This window comes from Cyrtonyx montezumae, unplaced genomic scaffold (genome assembly GCF_038088225.1).
Source record: "Cyrtonyx montezumae isolate F1298 unplaced genomic scaffold, pur_monq_1.0 scaffold_8, whole genome shotgun sequence".
NCBI lineage: Eukaryota > Metazoa > Chordata > Aves > Galliformes > Odontophoridae > Cyrtonyx > Cyrtonyx montezumae.
In genome coordinates this window covers 10,762,947-10,784,709 of record NW_027072089.1, presented here as the reverse complement: position 1 = coordinate 10,784,709, position 21,763 = coordinate 10,762,947, and the positions used below count along the sequence as shown (strand labels likewise).

At 45.0% G+C, this 21,763-nt stretch overlaps 1 protein-coding gene across 2 annotated transcripts; it reads right to left on the bottom strand.

The window, feature by feature from the left end:
- Positions 1 to 5,827: 5,827 nt before the first annotated feature.
- Positions 5,828 to 12,920, bottom strand: KLHL38 (kelch like family member 38). Of its 2 annotated transcripts, none has more exons than XM_065752155.1 (4): positions 12,763 to 12,920; positions 10,744 to 12,215; positions 9,214 to 9,319; positions 5,828 to 7,601 (listed from the first exon to the last, which is right to left on the bottom strand). In XM_065752155.1, exons 2-4 carry the CDS (start codon positions 12,091 to 12,093, stop codon positions 7,315 to 7,317), a joined length of 1,743 nt encoding a protein of 580 aa, XP_065608227.1. In that variant the 5' UTR covers positions 12,094 to 12,215; positions 12,763 to 12,920; the 3' UTR covers positions 5,828 to 7,314. The 2 variants fall into 2 exon arrangements, with proteins under 2 accessions (XP_065608227.1, XP_065608228.1); XM_065752156.1 differs by having other exon boundaries at positions 12,793 to 12,920.
- Positions 12,921 to 21,763: the final 8,843 nt, after the last annotated feature.

The following is a 21,763-nucleotide window of genomic DNA, read 5'->3' as shown; positions in this document are numbered from 1 at the left end:
GAAGTATTTTCAGTCAAAGTAGTTTTTATACTTTGTATCTGGAAATCAGAGAGTCTTAACTAACTGTGTGTACCCTCCTCACTCTGTAAAGCATTTACTCTTATAAGTAGGAAAAATTCACATTCTTTTTTTGTTTGTTTGTTTAGCCTGTTACTGGAGCTGTCCCAAATCTTCTGCTACCTTTTTTAGGGAAGTGGAATATCTGGATGTTGAAAAGCAGCAAAAAAGGCTCTTCTCTTATATATGTTTTAGGGTGAAAATGTTTTTCCAGCTGTGGAGCACCTGGAGACAGAAGAGGAAACTGGTGCCTTGCTGCCACTTACTCCATGCCTTAGCACCTGTGTGGTTGCATTTGTGTGCTGATCAGTGTGCCAGGAAGCCACAGGGAAGAGCTAAATTTTATCTCAAGTATACTTCAGTTATCCAGGTTAAGGTGTAAGGTGTTGCTCTTGCCTAATGAATGAGCTGGATGCTTTGAAACTCCGTCTGATAGCGCTCTGAGGATCTTCTGTGTCTTCTGCCCTGCACTCCTCGTAAAATCTTTAGGGTAAAGACCATTGTATTTTACATTGCTATCACAAATAATGGACTCTTGGCTTGAAAACGATGACTGACTGTGCATGTCATATTTTATGCCTTTAAAAACATAAGATTAAGCTTGGAAGGTCAAACACAGTTTTGGCTTCTCTGTCACTTACACTTCAGTTTGCAGGCAGCCCTTCTTTTACTGCGTGTTATTTTGCTGAGAACGTTTCCAGAGTCCCCTCTGACTGGAGAAGAAACTGACTACTTTTACTGACATTTGTTTGAAGTTGTCACGAGCAAAAAGACAACTCATATAGGCTCTAAGCAGAGTCTCTCATCTAGAAGCTTTTGGGACTTCAGTCAGCACCTCTCAAGTCCAAGTACTGCTTGTTTAAAAAAAAAGGACTGAATTCTTCCTTAAATATCACAGTTTCTTGAAGGACATCCATAAGATTTCTGTGTTTTCACAGAACTGTAGAATCATTTAGGCTGGAGAAGACCTTCAAGATCATCAACTCCAACTATCAGCCTGACCTACTGAGTTCCACCACTAAACCATGTCCTTGTTCAAGGCTTGAGCTGGTATCTGGTGAAGCTGCTAGGAGTCTTCTCTTTAGGGTGCCCTGTCTATCTATGCATGTACTACTTGCACAAGCATGAGTTGGTTCATGCTGTGGGTGGGGAAATTTGGATCCTATTAATAGCTAATTCGTGTGCAGGCTCCCTTGAAAGGAGACCCAGGGTGGAAGTGTGGCCTAAAGCCCACAGCTGTGGTCACCATAGACACAACCTGGGTGACAGGAAGTCTTTCCAGGCCTTTGCACAGGACAAACTCTGGGAAAACACCTGGCAATGGCAGCAGCAAGATCTGTGCTCTTCCATTGGTGTCCCATCTGTGAACCTCAGTGCTGAGCAGTGGAGTGTCCTCCAGGGCTCAGCCTTTGTTTGCCCCCAAGCAATGCCATCCTGCCAGGTGGCAGCAGGCAGTGGCCTCTCATGCCCTGATGCCCTGAACTGGTTTCCTATGTCACGTTTGATTGTGCTGTTTGTGCCAAAGACAGAATTTTCATTATAGGGGCCATGCTCTGTAGTGCTCAGGCTGTCTGTAAGAATAAGAGCCCTGCCCAGGGAACAGATAAACAGAACAATGTTTGAATCTCTGGTACTCTTTAAAGTCATTTTCTGGGAAATGTATGTGTCATAACAACATAAAGCAGGCATATTTCTCTTGCTTTCGATATGCCTGGTGCCAGGGTCTACATCATTTCAGCGCTGAAACACATCCAGCAAGTTCATGGTAACTTTGCTCTGCCCAGAGCTGCTTTTTTTGCCCCCCTGGTTTGTACTTGCCTCTTGCCTTGGAGCAGCTTTCCTCACCCCTGTCAGGGAACATCACATTTGTTATGGTTAGTATCTCATTTTCACGGGAAGCCCTTGGGAATGGAGCCCTTATCTCCACATACCATACACATCAAAACTGTTTAATCAACCCTATTAATTCCAGGGCTGGCTGCTGATCTGGATAAAACACTTTGCTTTCCCAGCACCGAAGGTTCATAGCCAAGCTGCACATTTCATCAGCTTTCATACAGACTTCTCTCTGCTTCTCAGGACTGGACGCATTCACCCACTGTCCCCCTGCACCTGTAGAAAGGTGTCTGGACTCTGCACTAAGGGTCCAGTCGATTTTGGTTGTTTTGCCAGACCAGGAGCATCCCACCAGCTTGAAAACTGGGGTTTTAGAAGGTGTTGACAGTCCCTGGTGTCACTCTCTGCAGTCCTGGGGCATCACTGACACTTTAGGGCATCTGCAGAGCACATCTGCTCACAGTTTTGGCCTAAGAATGTGCAAGAGCAGGGAGAAACTTCAGCAAGGAGCCAAGAGCAGGGGAAACTGGTCCTTGGAGCTGTGACATCAGTGAAGCTGAGGACAGGGATGTGCCTCTGCTCTGATCCAGTGTGACTTCTTTAGGAAGGTGTGGTGGAACATGGCTCAGTCAACAAGACCCAGAAACAGTCTTAGGAAGACTGTGTGTGTGGGGTTTGGATAAAGGAGGATGGGTTATAGGTATCTCCTGACCAGACGAAGAGTCAGACCAATTTCTGTCTTTCCTCACCTCCAGCATTATTTCACCCTGAGTCTAAAGCATTTTCAACAGCTGTGGGGTTGCCTTGTGATTGCAACACTGCAAGGTATGCAGCTAAAGGCTAGGGACTTCTCAAGATGTGCTGCTCCTTGTTTTTCTCAGAAAGAGTTCTTGCAACAAGAAAGCAAAGCAGGCACAAAAAGCCACAAGACAAAATGACAAGTGGCAGCTGGAGCACGCGGGCAGCTCATAGAGTGACAGGGCAGTTGGCCTCCTTGCTTCTCTGCTGCTGTTTTGGAAACCTCAGTAAACAGAAGAGCCCAGATCAATCTCAGTGCTCCAGCACAAACTCCCATTGACTTCAGTGGCAAAGCTTGAAGTACCTGCTCCTTCCTATGCATCATGCACAAGCTAGTCTGAAAAAAGCTGCTGAAAACACCATTAGCAGCCCTCTAGTTAGCAGGTCTCAGCTTGCTGCACTGAGGAATTTGTGCTCGTTTGTGCCATGAAGAATACGAGTGTTTAACGTTTGTGGGGGAGCTTTCCAGCAGCTGGAAAAAAGAAAGTATGGATGTTTATATTTTGAAAAAAAAAAAGGGGGGGGATTGTTTTTGCCACTCTCAATTATTAATGTCTCTCAGGTCAGGCTAAGGAACAACGCCAGGGATAAGTTACCCCGTGTACTATTCAGATATACTCTCCCCAACTGTTTCCTTCTCAGCTAGAGGATTCACCTCGCAGTGAACTCCTGGACAGTTGGAAAAAAAGACCGATGGAGGCTGAACTCAGTGTGCCCGTTTATTTATGCAGCAACAGCTTTTCTACTTTGTCAGGTGTGTTTAATCAAAAAGAAGCAGGAAATGCATTGTAATTATAAACACATATTAGTGCACAAGCAAAAGGCTGCCCTTGGAAAGGATTGTGTTGTTTGAGAAACAGTTACAGTGAAAAAACACAGGCTTAACCTATGGAGCTCTTTGCTAAGATCAAAGCGGTGCTGCCTACTGCCACGAGCTGTCTGGGTGGTGGGGTTCAGCTGTGGGCTTCCAGCAAGGGAAGTGGAAGAAGGTTAAAAAGAAAGTGCAATCATCTTTCTTTCTTCTTTTGCCTAAAACATTTTCCCTAGTCTAAAAAAAAATGACTCAAACATTAAATATTTGCTGTTAAAATTAATAGAATTAGTGAAGATTCCAGCTGAGAACACAATAATTAGGGCCTGGTCCAAAGCCCATGGAGAAACTCATTGTTTTCAGCAGGATCTGGCTTAGGGCCCTGGCCAGACAAAGCGAAGACAGAGTTAAGGCACAGCCCTGGGACAGCTTGGATCCCCCGCAGTCTTTCCATGTGACTGTGCCCAAACTTGCGCACGTTCCTTAGTCCAGAGCACAACCAACCCAGGCTGCTGCAAAAAGCAAATATCCTGCTGGGCTGCATGGCTGGGTGTACTGTGGGTAAGATGCAGAAGGGATTCAATGCACTTCTTTGGCATCATAGTGCTGTGCTTAAAATAAAAAATAAAAAAAATAATACAGACAAACTGGAAGTTACTCAAGGGAGAGGAACAGAAATGATTGGAGGTCCAGAAACATTACTTATGAGGCAGGATTGACAGGGTTGGGTTTGTTTAGTCTACAGAATTCAAAGTGCTAATAAACTTAAAAATGTAAAGAATAATATGATACCACAAAGGGTAATCAATTGCCCTTTATCTATGTGGGGATAGCTGAATGTACAGCAAAAAAGATTTAGGTTGTTAAAAGCTGAGAGGTTAATAAAGCACTCTAGTATGTATGTTAGGGAGAGAGCAAAGTGTCTCTCATGGGAGATTTTCAGTGTGCTGGACGTGTATGTGTGATGAGGGATTGGGTAACTTGCTGTCCCACAGAGCAGCCTGCTTTCAGACTCAGTCCTGCAGTTTCCATGATTTAGTGACTGTCTTGTAACACTCAGATATGAGACATTGGAAATGATGAGGCTTCACAGCCCTCCTTGATTAGGAAAAAGCCAGCAGCTGCTCTGCCCTCCAAATCAAGGGTCTTTTTTGAAAACCCTCATTTCCTTAGTTTCCACAGTTATTAAATGAAGAGCAATATCCGCATCTGCATGGAGCCATGATCATATTTGTGCAGTATCTTGCTTCCCTCAAATGGAGTATTTTCATTGAAGCAAACACTTGAATGCTCAAATATCAGGATGGTGAGACCTCTGAAAAAGCACATGATGACTCAGGAAGTGTTGAGGGTAATGGTGGCCCTGAAGGCTGGGTTCAAGGAAGGGGTTCTGACACTGGAGGAAGGATTGCCTTGCTGACTCCTGCTAGAAGAGCTTTAACCCATATCACCACTGTGCACAACAACTTCAAAGCACTTGGGAGGGTACTAGATATTGCTCTGAGTGGACCAGGTGGTGGCCAGAGTCTGAATAGACAAGCAGCATCTCTTCTCTGCCCTGAAGGAATGGTGGGTGATGTGAGCTTCCTCAAATGCCAGGGGAAGGATGCTGTGCTCCACACTGCTGTGACTGCTCCTTTTCTTTGCACTCCCTGTTTCCTGCCCAGTGTCAGTTGTGAGAGGTACTATTTGGTCCTTGGGCAAATACTGAGAAAATTGTTAGTTATATGATATAGGAATTAAGAAAATCTGTCTTCTTCCAAGCATAAACCAATGACTGTGACAGTGAGTTGCAAACACGGGGTTATGACCCCAAGTTGTCTTTTTTTTCTTCTTCTCAGTTCTGGGTACAGTCACGAGCCTGGCAGGAATCCGTGTAAGCTAAAATGTGTGGCAATGACTGGCGTCTCCCGGAGTCTTTGAGCTGAGTGGGATCACAACAGGAAAGAGTTTGGGAAAGTGCCACTGAGAGTTTAGGAATAAACAACTCCCATGGGCAGGCTGTCCATAATTGGCCATGACAAGGCTTCTTTCTCCTGAGAGCTAGAGCTGGCCTAGAGCAGGATGAATCACTGCTATGGTCCAATTTGGCAAGTGCAGTGATTTAGCCCTGCTTTGCACAGGAGAAGATGATGATATAGACTGAAAGGCAGGAGAACTGTAGCCAAAAGCTTCTGAGCTGGGAGATGAGTTTGGGTTCCCACTCATTTCTTGGTTTACTCAGATCCTTAGAAGGAAACCCAGGCAAAAAAACACTGATACAAAAACAGTTCCCTTTATCAACAATGTAGAGGAGACAATGGGGACTCCTCAACACAAAGCCCATACAAACAAGAATAAACATTTTATTTTGCATTGTTAAAATAGCATTCAATATACAAGTCCTCCTTCCAAACCCCAGCTTTGTTAGCTATTTCTGTCGACTTTCTGCTTCCAGATACAGCTTTACAGGAGGATATCATAGAGGTTAGAACTGCTGTCCTGCAGCATGGTAATGACCATGTGGCTGTGCAGCCTTCTGTGAAGAGGAGGGTTGAGTGTGGTTTTCTCAAGACACCTTGTGCCCTTGGAAAAGTCCCAGTTTCTTCTGAATATGAGGAAATCGATGTGTGTTTTATGCCATTCTTTTTCTAGATGGTGGTCACTAAAGCAATCTTAAAAGTTCCTTGCTATCTCAACAATCTTACCAAGACTAATAATCTGACAGCAGTTCACAGCCTGTTCAGTATCAGAGAATTAATCCCCTCCCATAAAAGTATTGGCAGAACCCCATAAAAATATTGGTGGAGCCAGAGCTGCTTTGCCAAGTGGCAAACTTAGATTTGCTCTTCTTGGAAAGCTGGTTTCCTGTCATTGGCATCGTCTCATCGCTGCTTTCCAGTGGTTTGGAGAGAGGAGAAAGGAAAAAAAATAGTTCCATCCAAATGCATCATCTCTTTTACATCTCCTTTCCTCCATGCGCTCCCTTGTTATTTCTGATTTCAGGAATACCATCAGCTGAAGAACTTACTAACCAACCCTACTTCTATTCCCAGTGCAAAGGAAAAAGAAAGCTTCCTTCAAAGCAAGATCCTTCCAAAAAGAAGTCACAGATAATCTTTATTTCCATTGTGCCTACTCCTGCTCCTTTGCAGAGCAGACAAATGAAACAAAAATCTTTACTGAAACATGAAAGAGAGGTAGCTCAAGAAAATCAAATCTGCGTCTTGTAACATAAGCATTCAGTTCAAAGCATCAGCCTTTTTACGTTTACATCACTTTTCTATTGATATTAGAAACATAAAAAGTGTCTAACTTATAAGATGTTTACTGCTAATGCAGACAGATTCTTCCAGGCTGGATACACATTCAGAGTTTGGGATCTCCTATTCCAAATGTTGCTGCCCCTGGAAATGCTTGGTCGACTCCAAGTAGCAAAGGGCTATAACATGCAGCTGAGTAGTTCTGCTTCTTTGCATGCTAACATAAATGCAGGTCACCCAGATTTTATCTCCTCTGGAGGTACCAGCACTCCTATCTATCTTTCATTTCAAAGTCTTCACAAGGGTAAATTCTGCACCAGGTTCCTGCCCAGTAATTTTTCCTGCTTTCTCTTGAGATTCTGGGTAAGACCTGAAGGCAGGACATCAGCAGTACCACATGCAATATTGGTCAGATGAGTACAGCATAAGCAGAGTATTTTGGGAATGACCAACCCCACTAGGACCTTCAAGAACAAGAGTGGTGAGACTCCAGGAAGATTCAGGAGGAGTGCTCTGTGAAGAGCAAGGAGGAGAAAAACAACAAACATCCTGGGAAATACTAAATGTCATTCAGAGAAGGTTAGAACAGGGTACACACTGCAGTGTGAGGCACCCATGGTCAAAGAGTTTGTGTGGCAGTTTTCCCTTTGGCGTCCACGTGTCAGTCTCTGGGTCATAGCAGTCCAAGGAATCTGAGTCTTCGATGACATTGTCCACAGTGAGACATCGTCCTCCTGTAACATACAGCTTGTTCTTGATGACAGTGGCCCCATGGTGCATTCGCCTGTCCCTCATGTCTGCACATTTGACAAACTTGTTGCCTTTTGTATCATAAGCAATTATTCTCCGAGTGTACCCTGAATGCAAAGATGGAGATAGAAGAGACAGATGAGAATTAGGGTTAATGGCTCAGTTTATACTGGTATATAATTTGGCAGAACTAAGATATCTAAGATGGGAAGTAATGGTCTGTCACAGAACTGATTTCCTGTCTATGTTCTTGTTTGTCTTCATCCTGCCTCCTATCACATTGGCTGCTAAGGCTCAATGAGCACTGGTGGCAGTCAACCTATCAAATACACCTGGAGCTTGCAGTTTTCCATACGTGCTTTCAGAAGTCTTCAAGTATTTCTCTTAACTCAAAAGGCTCCTATAGCTTCACTCAAAAATACAGAAACCAATGGCATGTGGTAAGCCAAGAGGGACAGAGGGGCAACAATGCCTTGGGTTGGAGTTGTATCTGTGCACAAGATGGTGCTGAGTACTCAATAGTGTGGTCCGACTTCATTCACGTACCCTTCATGTCACTTCTGTGTTGGTCACCATGCTAGCAGCCCAATGGCTGGCTCTTCTACTGAGGGATACTTCAACTCACATCACTGAGAGGTAGGGGCAGGTATGGGTCCCATTGTCCTGGAGCAATGGAGGTATGAAGTTTATTCCCCAGCAGTAGCTTGTCTATGCATCTCCTGTCTATGGAGATAATCAAGAAAGCCCGTGGTAAACAAACTGCTTTGGGCTTTGTTGTGCAGGCCATGAATCCATTTTCCCTAACCTGATATCTTCAGCAAAAGACTTGGGACAATACAGGCTCTTCAGATAAAACGTGCATTGCAAAGAGTAGCAGTGGGCTATGCAGGGAAACACACTGCTTTTGAGTACTGTGTTATACAGGTTCACTCCTCTGCTACTGTTTCTCTATGTGTCATTCTCTCTTAAATAACCTAACACATGCTTTCTCTTGCCAGACTCTGGTCACTGAAGCTGCATTAAGGGGTGCCAAACTACCAACGAGATGTGATCTGTCAAAATGCCATGGGCAAAGACTGATCCTTGAGTTGAATAATACAGAGAAGTTTCTCCTCTCCATCTGGCTCATGTCCCTCTCAGGTGATTTCTCCGTTACCCCCAGGAGGGAGCTGCAGGAACAGTAGACCTCTCTGCTCCAGCATTGAGCCCTTTAGCCCACCCATCCCAACGAACTGTCCATGGTCTTGTGGTAACCATGCTCTTTGCCCTTCCAAGAAAAGCCATCAGGAAGGAAGAGGCTGTGATTAAGAGGAGAAGGAACAGGGTCCCATGCATTTTTTCTCCCTCTCTTCCTCTGCAGAGAAGTAACCCATATTGGCTTTTCGCCATTTCCCCCCACCTAGGTCCTGCTAGCAGAGTGAGATGGTGCCTGTAAGATAACTTGTCCCCACAACCTCCATGGCCCTGAGACCCTCTGACAGATGTGTATGGAGGTTGAGCATAATCTTCCTCTCCCTCACAAGTGCCATGTGCTGTTGCAGCTCACATTTGACTTTTGCTCCTGAGGAGCTCAACATCAATGCTTCTCACTGCTGACAGAGCTGGCTGCCACTCTGACCATCCCTGGCCAGAGCAGGGTTATCATGATCAGGAAGCATGAAAAATCCTGAAGAATCTGTACATGAGCAGGCAGGAGGATGAGAGAAACAGAGCCCTTACCTCCCACAATGATAATCTGGTCTCCAATCACAACAGCTGGTGCACAGACGTTCTTCACCACTCTGGTCTCCATCCGAAACCACATATTCCTGGAGACATGGTAAACCTGACAAATAAATAAAGATGCACACACAGCTGTTTATGTTGCTTTTTGACTGGCAATTGTAATTATAGAGAAACTTAGGGTTTTCATTTTGTCTTAATGAATACAATCCACTGGCTTGAACTGCTGGGAATCTGAGTTTTTACCCACTCCCTTTTTCTTAGTATGTCCCTTTGGAAAGCATTTGTGTTACCCTGGATTGTCTGCTCAGCACGCACACTAAGAGTTTCTGTCATGTGCAAGCTTCTTCACTGAAAGTCCTCCTATGGCCATAAATTGCTGTAACTCCTGGCTAACACTCTTCCAAAACTCAGATCACATCCCTTCATTTTCCAGATTTTCTGTGCAGTTCTGCCTTCTTTCCCCATTTCCTGGGCAAACCAATTGCAATTCCATCTAGCTCTGCTGGCAGCCTGTGTTTGCCCTGCTGCTATATTTGTGCTGGTGGCTGGTTTGCATTCAGGTTGGCAGAGAGACTTGTTGATGGGACCTAGAGTGATATCTAAGTCATCAATTTATGTGAGAAAAAGAACCGCTGCCAGATGATGATCAGTCAGTCATCTGTACAAGGGTGACACAAACTTTTATGTCACGTCATTCACTTCTTAGTATAGCAGATATCTTCAGGACATCTCCCCACGTTGATAATCATGTTTCCTTTGCCTTGATAATTAAGTAACATTATCATTGTAAATAAGAATTGCTCTAGTGCTGGCTGCCGTCTTGGCCTTTAATGATATTTCTTAATTAAACTACCTAAACCAATGAAAAACACTCAAGTGGAAAGTAACATTGCATCGCTAAAGCATCAAATCAGATAAGGAAGGATTTGATGTCTTTTACCCTCCTAATATAGCTTAACTACCAAAAACAGGCAGAAAGCCAGCAACATGTGGCAGACTTTTAACATAACTGTTTATGTGAAATAACTGTCAGTTTAAGCTCCGGTCCTTTGATGAGCGAGAGTCTAATTGCTCTAATGATCTCAAACTGGCATCTTTGCTGTCATTGCAAGGGAGCAGATGTGCAGCTGAGACCCCAGCTTAGCTGCAGGCTGTCCAAACAGCAAGCTCTGATTTGGGTGAGAGTGGTTACAGATGTGGAGGTGGCCATGGGGTCAGTTATTGCCAGCCATAGTGGCATACATGGGAACTCCCAAGACCTCCGTAGGAAATTCTCCTGTGACAGAGACAGCATCAGAGGAAGGGCCTCAGGCCTTATATCTGAAAAGTATTCCATTGGGAAAATGAAAGAACTACAGTGCTCAACAGAGACAAGACTTCCTTGAAGCAATGTGTCAACTTGTCCTGCCTGTTGCTGCAACTCACAATGAAGTTTTGTTTTGGGATTGACTTCCTCATCAAGGTGATGATGAACCACTTTTACTTCAGGTAAAATTGCCTGTGTCAAGGAGGAATGACTGTTACCTGGATAAGCCGGACAGGGTTTTGCATAATGTCTTCTCCCCCAAAGAGGTACACCCGCTGGTCTTTGGCAGCAACAGCAGGGTGAAGGACAGCAACAGGCATGTTTGCCATGCTCTCACAGGTGTTGTAGATGCTGTCATATCTTTCCACAGAATTCAGGATTTCTTGGTTTTCACCAATTCCACCAAATGATAAAATATAATTTTTATATGCCAAGCTTCTGTGGGAATAACGTGGAACTAGCATAGGCTCAACCAACCTCCACTGATTGAGTTTGAGGGAGTAAATGTAAATATTATCGCTGACCGAACTCTTCTTATTGCTAACAGGCATCCCTCCAAGCACATAAATATTACTGTGTAAGCTCACTGCAGATGCTTTGTACAGGCGTATGGGAAGTTTGGCCAGGCTTAGCCATTGGTTGGTCTTGTCATCATAGAGCAGGACATCCCTTGTGGTCTGCTGGTTGTCCTTCCTGCCACCGATGATGATGAGGAACTCTTGGTTGGAGTATCTGCGAGGAACATGCACCATTGGCTTGATGTCAGGTGCGCTGGTGCTGTACAAAGAAAACATCTGTCGCCGGGCTGACTCGAGAATGCTTCTACAAGTGGGTGAAGACTGAACAAGGGAGTCATTGGCAATGAAATGGAAGAGGAAAGTAGGATGGACGTACTGAAGCCGGACCTTCTTGAACAATTCTTGGATGTAGCGTTGTCTTGCCTGGAGGTCATGCCGGATCCAGACCATCAGTGTCTCAAAGACCTGCTCCTCCTCTCCACAGAGCTCATCATCCCCAAGATAATCGAGGAGCTCCAAAGGACAGAGGTCCTTCAGGTCTTCAGAAGAGGCCACTTCAGGAAAACATTTCAAAGCCATGGCCTTGGCTTTCTTATTCAGGCTTTGGCAATTCAAGATTTTTGCCAGTCTGATCATGCTTAGACAGTTGTCAGGAGTCAGCTTATCTTGGAGGTAGGCAGAGCAGGCTTCAAACAGTTTAGTGTACTGCAGCATGGATGCTGTCTCCAAGAGGTACAAGACATTCTCAGCAGATATGAGAATCTCCCCTGTGTAAACGTAAAGGATAATCTGGTCCAAAATTTCAGCTTCGATACCCTTCAGGGTGACTTTAGCTTGGTGACTCTCTTTGAAGTTGTTACAGAACATTGCCTTGAAGTACGGGCTGCTGGCAGCCAGCACATTTCGGTGGCAGGGGACTTCAGAGCCCCCAGAGCAGAGGGTAACATCCGTCAGCATCCTGCTCTGCCGCAGCACGTTCAGCTGCCTCAGCAGTTCTGAGGAGAAGTCCTGGTCTTTGAAGAGAAACTCCTCAGTAGGTCTCTCCTCCATAGCAAAGAGAGAGATGTAGTCTGGACTTGGCAAAACAAAACAAATTCTTAGCAGCTTTTATAGAAATATCCAGCTCCAAGGGAACAAATCAGGACTTTGATGTTGCTCTAAATATTCATTCGCTGTTATGCATAAAAATGGAACATGGGTTAAGCACAGTGGGAAAGTAATAAAGAAGCTAGAAGGTCACAAAGACCCTTTACAATTTTTATAAATTTATCAGATAGATTGCAGCTCTAGGGTCAGCATTGCCTGTGTCTCTGGCAAGAAGCAAAAGCACTGAAGTTATCTCACTGATTTGGGATGAAAGCTGAACGGCTGAAGCAATGGGGAGGTTCATTTTAATCATGTTGAATAAATGCACTCGGACATTTATTCACTATTTTAAAGTATTAGCAGTTTAGTAACTTGCATCTCTTTGCCCTAGAGTTAGTCATTCCCAAAGAATGTAAATCTGGCAGAGCTGAACTCTGCAGCAGGGCTAACTAAACCCTAGAGACTGGGAATCTGCATTAAAACAGTTATTTATTAACTCTGCTTAGCTGTGGTTTTTTATGTTAATCAGACACACAATGACTAAATTAAGTGCCAGGCAGAACAATCTGATGAGTATTTATTTCATGCCTAACCGCTTAATCTGCGGTGAAATCGTGCGGTATAAATGTTTACCTTCTGATGTCCTTCCCTGCATGCACTTACTCTCTGTCGCTTATTCTCTGCTGAGATTTTCCATAGCTAGAGCCTGGATAAAACTATAAACCCACAGGACGTTTCTTTCGGTAGGTAAGTGATTCATAGAAGGTGATTTCTGGACGTGTTTATTCTGAAGTCACTTTTGCCGCTTTCAGGAGCTTTGTGCAGGAGCGCGAGGCGGTGGGGCATTGTATACATTCCAGCACTAAGAATAGGCACATATGGACTTCTCACAGTTATCACATGTGACGCTGCCGTTGCCTTTTGCAATGACCTGGCTGGTACTGAGCATGCCCAAGTGGTGTTTTTCTGGCAAATGTTTACATATAATAAATAGACACAGAGAGGAAAGTTCACTTATAAAAGTCCTGGCTGTCCGTTTGGAAACAGCAACAGGACCCTGTCCTAAAGTGCCTGGGAACTCGAGAAGCCTATAAACAGTCTGCAACGCCTTGTGCTAGGTGATGCACTGTCATGTATTTTTGTGGAGCAAGGAGGAAGCAGGGTCTGAAGGGATCCCAGAGGGATGGACCATGTCTCCACCTGATGGAGAGGTTTTGGGAGCACCTGCTGTTGAGGTCTGCAGTGGTGAGTGGGTGGGAGATCCTGATGCACCGGGACTCCCATGACCATGGCATCAAGAATGGATAGGGAGAAAAATATATATATGTGATACGTTTGATAGAATCTTAGAATCATGGAATTGCCAAGTTTGGAAAAGACCTCCAAGATCATCCAGTCCAACCATCCACCTACCACCAATACTTCCCCACTAAACCACGTTCCTCAGTACAAACCCTTAAAGGCACAGGAGCAGGCAGTCCCGGAGTCCTGTAAGTCAAGCCGGAGGAGCAAAAGACCAGTGTGGATGAACCGGGATCTTTTGTTGAGACTCCGAGAGAAAAGGAGAGTCTATGTCCTCTGGAAGATGGGTCAGGCTACTTGGGGTGACTACAGAGAACTGGCCAAGATCTGCAGGCAGAAAATTAGAAATGCTAAAGCCCAGCTTGAAATTAGGCTGGCTACTGCTGTAAAGGAGAACAGGAAACCCTTTTACAAATATATTAACAGCAGGAGAAAAACTAAGGAAAATTTCCCTCCTTTACTCAACGAGGCAGGCAATATAACCACAGATGATAAGGAAAAGGCTGAGGTTCTCAATGCCTTCTTCACATCTGTCTTTAATAAACAGGACAGTTATCCAAATGGTACTTGCCCTGACCTGGAAGTCTGGGACGGGGTGCATAATGCACCCCCTGTGATTCAAGCAGAGACAGTCAGAGATCTTCTCCTCCATCTGAACTCCCACAAGTCCATGGGGCCAGATGGGATCCACCCAAGGGTGCTGAGGGAGCTAGCAGAGGTGATTGCCGAGCCACTTTCTGCCATCTATCAGCATTCCTGGTTATCTGGAGAGGTCCCACAAGATTGGAGGCTTGCCGATGTGACTCCCATCTTCAAGAAAGGCCGTAAGGAAGACCCGGGGAACTACAGGCCTGTCAGCCTGACCTCGGTATCAGGGAAAGTTATGGAACAGATGTTATTGAGGGAGATCACACGACACGTGCATGGCAATAAAGGGATCAGACCCAGCCAGCACGGGTTCACCAGGGGCAGGTCGTGCTTGTCCAACCTCATCTCCTTCTATGACTGGGTGACCAGACAGGTAGATGAGGGAAAGGCTGTTGATGTAGTCTACCTGGACTTCAGCAAGGCCTTTGACACGGTCTCCCACAGTATTCTCCTAAGGAAACTGGCAGCCCGTGGTGTGGACAGGTTCACTCTTCTCTGGGTGGAGAACTGGCTGGAGGGCCGTGCCCAGAGGGTAGTGGTTAATGGAGTTAAGTCCAGCTGGCGTCCTGTTACGAGTGGTGTCCCCCAAGGGTCAGTTTTGGGGCCCATCTTGTTTAATATCTTTATTGATGACCTAGACGAGGGAATTGAGTGTACCCTCAGTAAGTTTGCAGATGACACAAAGCTGGGAGGATGTGTCAAACTGCCTGAGGGTAGGGAGGCCCTTCAGAGGGATTTGGATAGGCTGAACAGCTGGGCTGAGCAAAATGGGATGAGGTTCAATAAGACCAAGTGCCGGGTCCTGCACTTTGGCCACAATAACCCCATGCAATGCTATAGGCTTGGGGCAGAATGGCTTGAAGAATGTAGAGAGGAAAAGGACCTGGGGGTGTTGGTTGATGCTCGGCTCAACATGAGCCGGCAGTGTGCCCAGGTGGCTAAGAAGGCCAACAGCATCCTGGCCTGTATTAGAAATAGTGTAGCCAGCAGGAGCAGGGAGGTGATCATCCCCCTGTACTCAGCTCTGGTACGGCCGCACCTTGAGTACTGTGTTCAGTTTTGGGCCCCTCACTACAAGAAGGACATTGAGGCCCTGGAGCGTGTTCAGAGAAGGGCAACAAAACTGGTGAGGGGCCTGGAGCACAAGTCTTATGAGGAGCGGCTGAGGGAGCTGGGATTGTTTAGTCTGGGGAAGAGGAGGCTCAGAGGAGACCTTATTGCACTCTACCACTTCCTGAAGGGGGGTTGTGGTGAGGAGGGGGTAGGCCTCTTCTCCCTGATAAGTAATGACAGGACGAGAGGGAATGGCCACAAGTTGCGCCAGGGAAGATTTAGATTAGACCTCAGGAAGCATTTCTTTTCTGAAAGAGTGGTCAGGCACTGGAATGGCCTGCCTAGGGAGGTGGTTGAGGCACCATCCCTAGCGCTGTTCAAGAAGCGTTTAGATGAGGTGCTAAAGGACTTAATTTAGTAGTTGGGTAGAGATAGTGATAGGAGGATGGTTGGACTAGATGATCTTATAGGTCCTTTCCAACCTTATGAACTTATGAACTTATGAACTTATAAATATTTCTTGAACACCTCCAGGGACGGTACAAAAACCACCACCATCCTGTTCCAGCATCTGACCACTCTTTCGGAGAAGAAATTTCCCCTGATATCCAATCTGCAAGGATTTCATCTTTCTGAAATCACTAACAAAGAAACATGATGAGCATTTTGAGGAAGGTGAGTAGGAAAACTGGAGCACTTTGCTGAAGTGAGGGTAGGAAGCTGGAAAAATCACTGAGGTGGTCAGCCCTAAGGTGGCATTCATCTCCTCACTGAAGACCTCTCTGACCGCAGATGTCTGAAGGTGAACAGAAGTCCAAGCTCTCCTTGCAGATGGTGAGCTTGTGTCAATACAGCCATGGAGTTATCCTGGTCATCAGCAAGTATCACCTGCTTTGGGGCAGGTGAATCATCTTCCAGGAACCTCTGACTCAACCTTCATGGGCTGTAGGTGTTCACTTGTCTTGGTCATATGTAGGTGTCTTGTTGTACACTCTTGTTAGGTATTTGAGATACCTGAGCCTAAGTCCATCCCCTGGGGTTGGATCAGTTGAGCACCATGTACCCCAGAGGATCTTCTACAACCCCAGATGCTCACACAGAAGGGTTGAGGCTCCAGGTGTGATGTGTCCCAGCTCTGCACCAGTATCATGGGTATTTCAGGAAATACGGTGTTGACTGCTCCATGGTGACCAACCTGTTTCCCTGGTCTGTGTTGAAGTTCCTGCCTTTATTTTGGGATAGAACTGAATCCAGAATGCTATTTCTAAGTGCTGCTACTACAAGGAAAAACAAGGTTAAAGCAAAACTTCTCATGTTCTCAAAGTCAAGGCTCTCTGGTGGGTCATGTCAGTGTCTGATCACAGTGGGTCAGAGAGGTGAAAATGCTGGGAGCTGCAGTGCCTTTGTGTCAGTTGTGTGCAGCATTTGTCTCCTCAGACCTCCATGTGCTTCTGCTCAAGCAGGATGTGGGGACAGAGGGGCTGATCCTCTAACAACAGCAGCTTTCATCACAGGCTGTACTCTACATGTCCTTTCCCAGAGGGTTCATCATGGAACCTACTGATGGCCCATGGAGGCCAAAGGCCCGTTGAGCCCCAAAGGCTCTTGAGTCCCAAGGGTTTATTGAGCCCCAAACACTTTTGAGTCCCAAGAGTCTGTTGAGCCCCAAATGCTGTTGAACCCTGAAGGCACTGTGTCAGCATCAGCCTGGAGTGGCCCTTCCTGAAGGCATCTCTCCCATGTGATCCATCTGGTGAGGTGAGGGAGGGGAAGGGAAGGAGCATGGAGTTGCCTTGATGGGTCACTGTGAGGCACTGTGCAGCCTCTTCCCTCTCCTTGAGCAGAGGCTGAGCTGGAGGATGGTGCTGGGCAGAACACACCCTCCCATCCTTGCTGGCTGCCATCGCTGCCTCCCCAGCTGGCCAGGATCTCGCTGTAAATATTTAGAGTGGCATTAAGAAAGCAAAGGAGAATTTCTCCCTCCTCATCCAGAGAACATTAGCTACCCAAACAAAACGCCTTCTCTCTTTCTTTCTCTCTGTATGCATATGCTCTCATCGCAGCCTGTTTCGATGATGGATGCAGTTTTATGCCTCTGGCTCGGGTTCTTTGCTGCCTATTTAGTTCTGCCTCTTCTTGGCAGTGACTGTGGCTTATTTTTTTAACCCTTAAAGAAACAAACAGTGCTTTCTGACTTCACTGCTGACACTGTTTTATGGGGTCGAGGAAGGGAGGTGGCATGTTCATGTACTTATGATACAGATAAATGTGGCATTTATTTAGAAGATCCCAGGCTTGAGAGTTTTGCAGGGTTATGCAAACTCCTGCTAGCGTGGAGTACAGCATGTGCTGTTTAACAAGCTTATTGCTCTGGGGGGGTGCTGCTCCCTGCTCAGTCCCCGTGCAGGTCCCTGCCAACATGGGGCCGAGGTTCCTCAGCAGTGAGGCTCTTGCTGCCTGCTGTACAGCTCTCCTCTGTTCTTCCCAGAGCTTATGGGTTTCTCCAATCAAATGGAGATAGTTAGCTAAGATTTCCTTTGCAAATAAACGAAACGTTATTTTTCATGGCGTACCCTATAATGGCTGGCCTTGTATGGCCCCTGCTGCTGCAGCATATCTCAGAATTTAATGTTTTTTTTTTTCCATTACCTTTGGTAAGAGAGGGAAGAGCCATTTCTTCTGTGAGACAGCAAAACTCGCCCAAGAAAGCCTGCTTCTGAGTGAATCTTCAAGGCAGGTTTCTTGGGTGCACGTGCAGGTCACTGAGCCAGCTCCACAAAGGCTTCAGTGGTCCTTGTTTTGGGTGATGGGATATTGCATTAACCACAGAGCAGGAGATTGCACAGATAATGGAGAGCGGTCTGAATGCTGTGTGCAAATGGAGAAGTGGGCTTGTTTGCAGGTTATTTCACTCACTGGCACTGTGAAACTTATTGCTGCAGGTTTTCCATGCTGTTGAAGGAGGCTGGAGCCACTGGGAGATGATAAAAACACCAACCCTCAGCAGCCTCTGGCTTATGAGTGGGTAATTTCCAGAACATGGAAATGTCTACCAAGGAATGTCCACTCTGCTGCTGTTGAACGCTCGCTCTGTTTCTTCTGCTCTCTCTCAAGTGTTTATTTAGAATTACTCTGTTTTGGGATTAGGAATGCTGAATCTTAGATCTGACCCAGAGCACATCTTCTTATGTTTTAGTGTAATGGGATGATGAAATGCTGATTATCATGCTCTAAGCATCAGAGTGGAAAAAAGCTGTAATCTAATCAGCCAGCAGGCAGGTGCACAGAGAAGACTGGTGATGTCAGACAACTTCTAAAACCCATATGCTGATCCTATTACAATTCAGGTGAAAATGAACAAATATGGATACGGATAAAGGATAGCTCAAAACAGAGTCCACTGAGCTTATACAGCACTACATGCTGCCCTGATGACTATCAGCCCCAGGTACTACTCCTTGCCCAAAATCTGTAGTCTAAATAGGCAGAACAAGAAAAAAAAATCCTTGTTATGGTCTTATTGAAACTGGAGACATAGCAAAACCAAGGATTATCATTCCTCATTATAAAAAGACATAATTAGAGGGATCACAATTAATCAGATGCCATGAGTTGGAGAGCACAAGGAGGTGCCCCAGGCAGCAGTGGCAGTTGGCTGTGTTTTCAGCATCCAGCCCCATTTGCGAAAGCAGCTGGCACTGCCCAGATACTGCCTTCACTGGCAGTGTGGAGCATAGTCAGTGGGCACCTGACACCATTTGTCTTCAACAAGCTGGAGGGGAGAGAAATATATAAGCAGAAAGGAAGGCTAGTTATATGGGGAATTATTATATTTATGTATTTCACATTTATTGCATGGAATTATATGTAATTCATATGCATAGTGAAAGAAAGAGCAAAGATATATCTACATGAGCATATTAGTATCAAGGGATAGCAAGGGATAGGGACTCTTCTGCTCAACATGTACGTCTGAAACCTAATCAGTTGATAGCACTGGAGACATAACTCCACGTGTGATGTCTGGGCCAGACCCATGGAAATGTTTCCGCATGCCCAACACCTGGTTTTGGATGCATCCTGTTACTCTCCATTGAATCTTCTTTCCCGTCACTCTCCATTGAATCTTCTTTCCCGTCTCTTGTTCATATTTGTCCTGAGCTGAGTATAGATTCACTATTCAGCTCTCTAAATTGAGAAAATAGACCTTTGACCCTAGCTCACTTGTTAACATCTTAGGTTCGCTGAGAGCAACAAAACACCCCAAGTCAGCAAACAGCAGAGAAGACACTGAAAAGAGAACAGAATCCAGTGTGAATATAGGGAATTGATGGAGAATTGCCAGTGACAGTAAGATGAAGTCCCTTGTGTTACTTTGGGCAAGAGAAATACAACAGCTATTTCACATGGTACTGACAGGGGTTGTCTTCTGCTCAGAAACTACTGAATTCTCCTAGAGCCATTGAAAAATCTCAGTTGGAGAGACCCTGGAAGACCACCTAGCAGGGCTACCCTCTATGTTAGATCAAGTTGCTTGGAGAATCCTGTTGGATTCTGGGAGTCTTGAAAGATAGACATTGAACAGCCTTTCTGAGCAATCTGTTCCAGTGCTGAACCACTCTCCTGAAGGAGTTCTATTATCTATTCTCAGATAAGAAATTATTTTGTTGTAATTAGTGAAAGCTCCCTCTTGATCACAGAGAAATCTGCTAACTTCCATCTGCCAGCACTAGCTTGCTACTGCGTGGTCTTTTTCCAGTTTTGTAAGTCTAGACACCTTTGTGACTCTTCTCTCATTTCTCTGTTAACTATTGCATTACTCAGTTTCTGTTTAGCTTCTCAGTAAGCATGGTTCCACCAAGTGCCCAATCAGCTCTATTGTCATTCCCATTGGTGTGATACTTGGCTCTGAACTAAGACTTAGTTTAAGACTTGATTGGGTCTGAGTTCAGTTCTGATTTAGAGGTTGAATAACAGACTCATCTGTAGATACTGGTCTAGGAATACGAACTCAAATTTTGAACCCGTGACCTGAACTTTTGGTAGAGAGGCATGGGAACAAGTTTTATGGCTTTGAAGACACAGAGCAACTTCACAAGTGTTACTGCCATCACTGAATATATTGTGTACAGACATAGATAAATATAGCATATAATTCAGTAATGACTTTGTCCCAGTATGTGTGGGTGTGAAGATGTGTGGGCTCGCAGCTTGGTTTCAGGCCAATCTCTAATTAAAGAGAGAAAGATTAAGATGAAAGCAATTGTACTCTTCCTTCTTTAGTTAGAATGACCTGCAAGCATTAATTAAAACAGTCTTCAGGCAAAAATAAATGTGGCTGCCAAAGTTATGTGCTTCACATTAAATAAGTACATAGCTGGGTTTAAAGGGTGCTGAAGGGTGCTAGAGGTTTCACAGAAATCAATCATTAGGCTTTGGGCACTCTTCCTTGAATATTTTAAAACAAATCCCTTGCCTAAACCAGCTCCTTCATGCGCATTTCAGACAACTGCTGTCTTTTTCTTCCAAGTACATCATTTGAGAACTGGTACCTGCCAGCTTATCTTGGACAGAACATACAGTGTGACCTCTGAGGTATAAAATATCACCAGGAACACTGGATACCTAAGTAGATTATTCATGCATCCTTTCTATAGTCTCTGGTTACAAGAGACTCATGGCAACAGTAACAAGGAGATATGCATACCCTGCACTACCCCACTTTCTGGGTCTGGAAATTAAAAACTTTGATAAAGTCAAATCCAGCAGTCAAATCATATGGCTCATGTCAGATTCAGCATCTTCCTCTGATATTTTCAGGTTGCTGGAAATGTTTTTAAAGGTGGATCAGAACTCCAAAAGTGCTGGGACATCCTGTTAAGACCTGTGAGATACACAGATCCTAAAGCATCCTGTCTTTATCACTGTCCATTTATTTTGCCCCCCACCTTTACAGACTATAACTGAATACTACCACTGTGACATTGACACAAGCAGAGAGAAACAAGTCCAGTTCTTCAGAAATACTGTTTTCAAAGGAGAATAGATGACAAAATACCTCAGAATATGTGGGTCTGAAGGATCTTTTCATAGTGTATTGCACTCAGAAGAGGGAAGTGAACAGAGTAAAGCTCACAAGCCCATCTTCTTGATCCAGACTCTCCTCCCTTTTTCTTCTTATTTGTTGGTCTCTTTCATGTTATTTTGTATCTGTACTTTCTGTCCCAATTATAGAATTCTAGGATATTTCAGGGTGGAAGGAACCTCAGTGGTCTCTTGTCCAACCAAAAGCAGGATTAATCATGAGATGAAACACATTGCTCAGAGTTTTATCCAGTTGAGCCTATGAAACCTCCAAGGATGGAGACTGTGAACTGCCCTGAGGTTCATGTCTACTGCTGTAGGAGAAGTATGTCCATGATGGATAGATCCACCTCATGAAATCCGATCTCTAACATAGACATTTTCCTGTGCCATATCTCAGGTGGCAGTGCCAATGTAGACTGTAATTTCTTATCTCCCTTATGGGATGACTTAGGAGATGAGTGGGCTTGAGAGGGAAACCCACAGACAGAAAAATAATTCCAACCTCTCCTGCTGATAGGATGATTTTACTCAGGGCTTCACTTAA

Coding starts and splice junctions, on each gene's coding strand:
- KLHL38 (XM_065752155.1), bottom strand. CDS start 12,093: ATGGAGGAGAGACCTACTGAGGAGTTTCTCTTCAAAGACCAGGACTTC. Junction 9,320..10,743: donor ACCCTGTCCGGCTTATCCAG/GTAACAGTCATT, acceptor TTTATTTGTCAG/GTTTACCATGTCTCCAGGAA. Junction 7,602..9,213: donor CCAGATTATCATTGTGGGAG/GTAAGGGCTCTG, acceptor CTTTGCATTCAG/GGTACACTCGGAGAATAATT.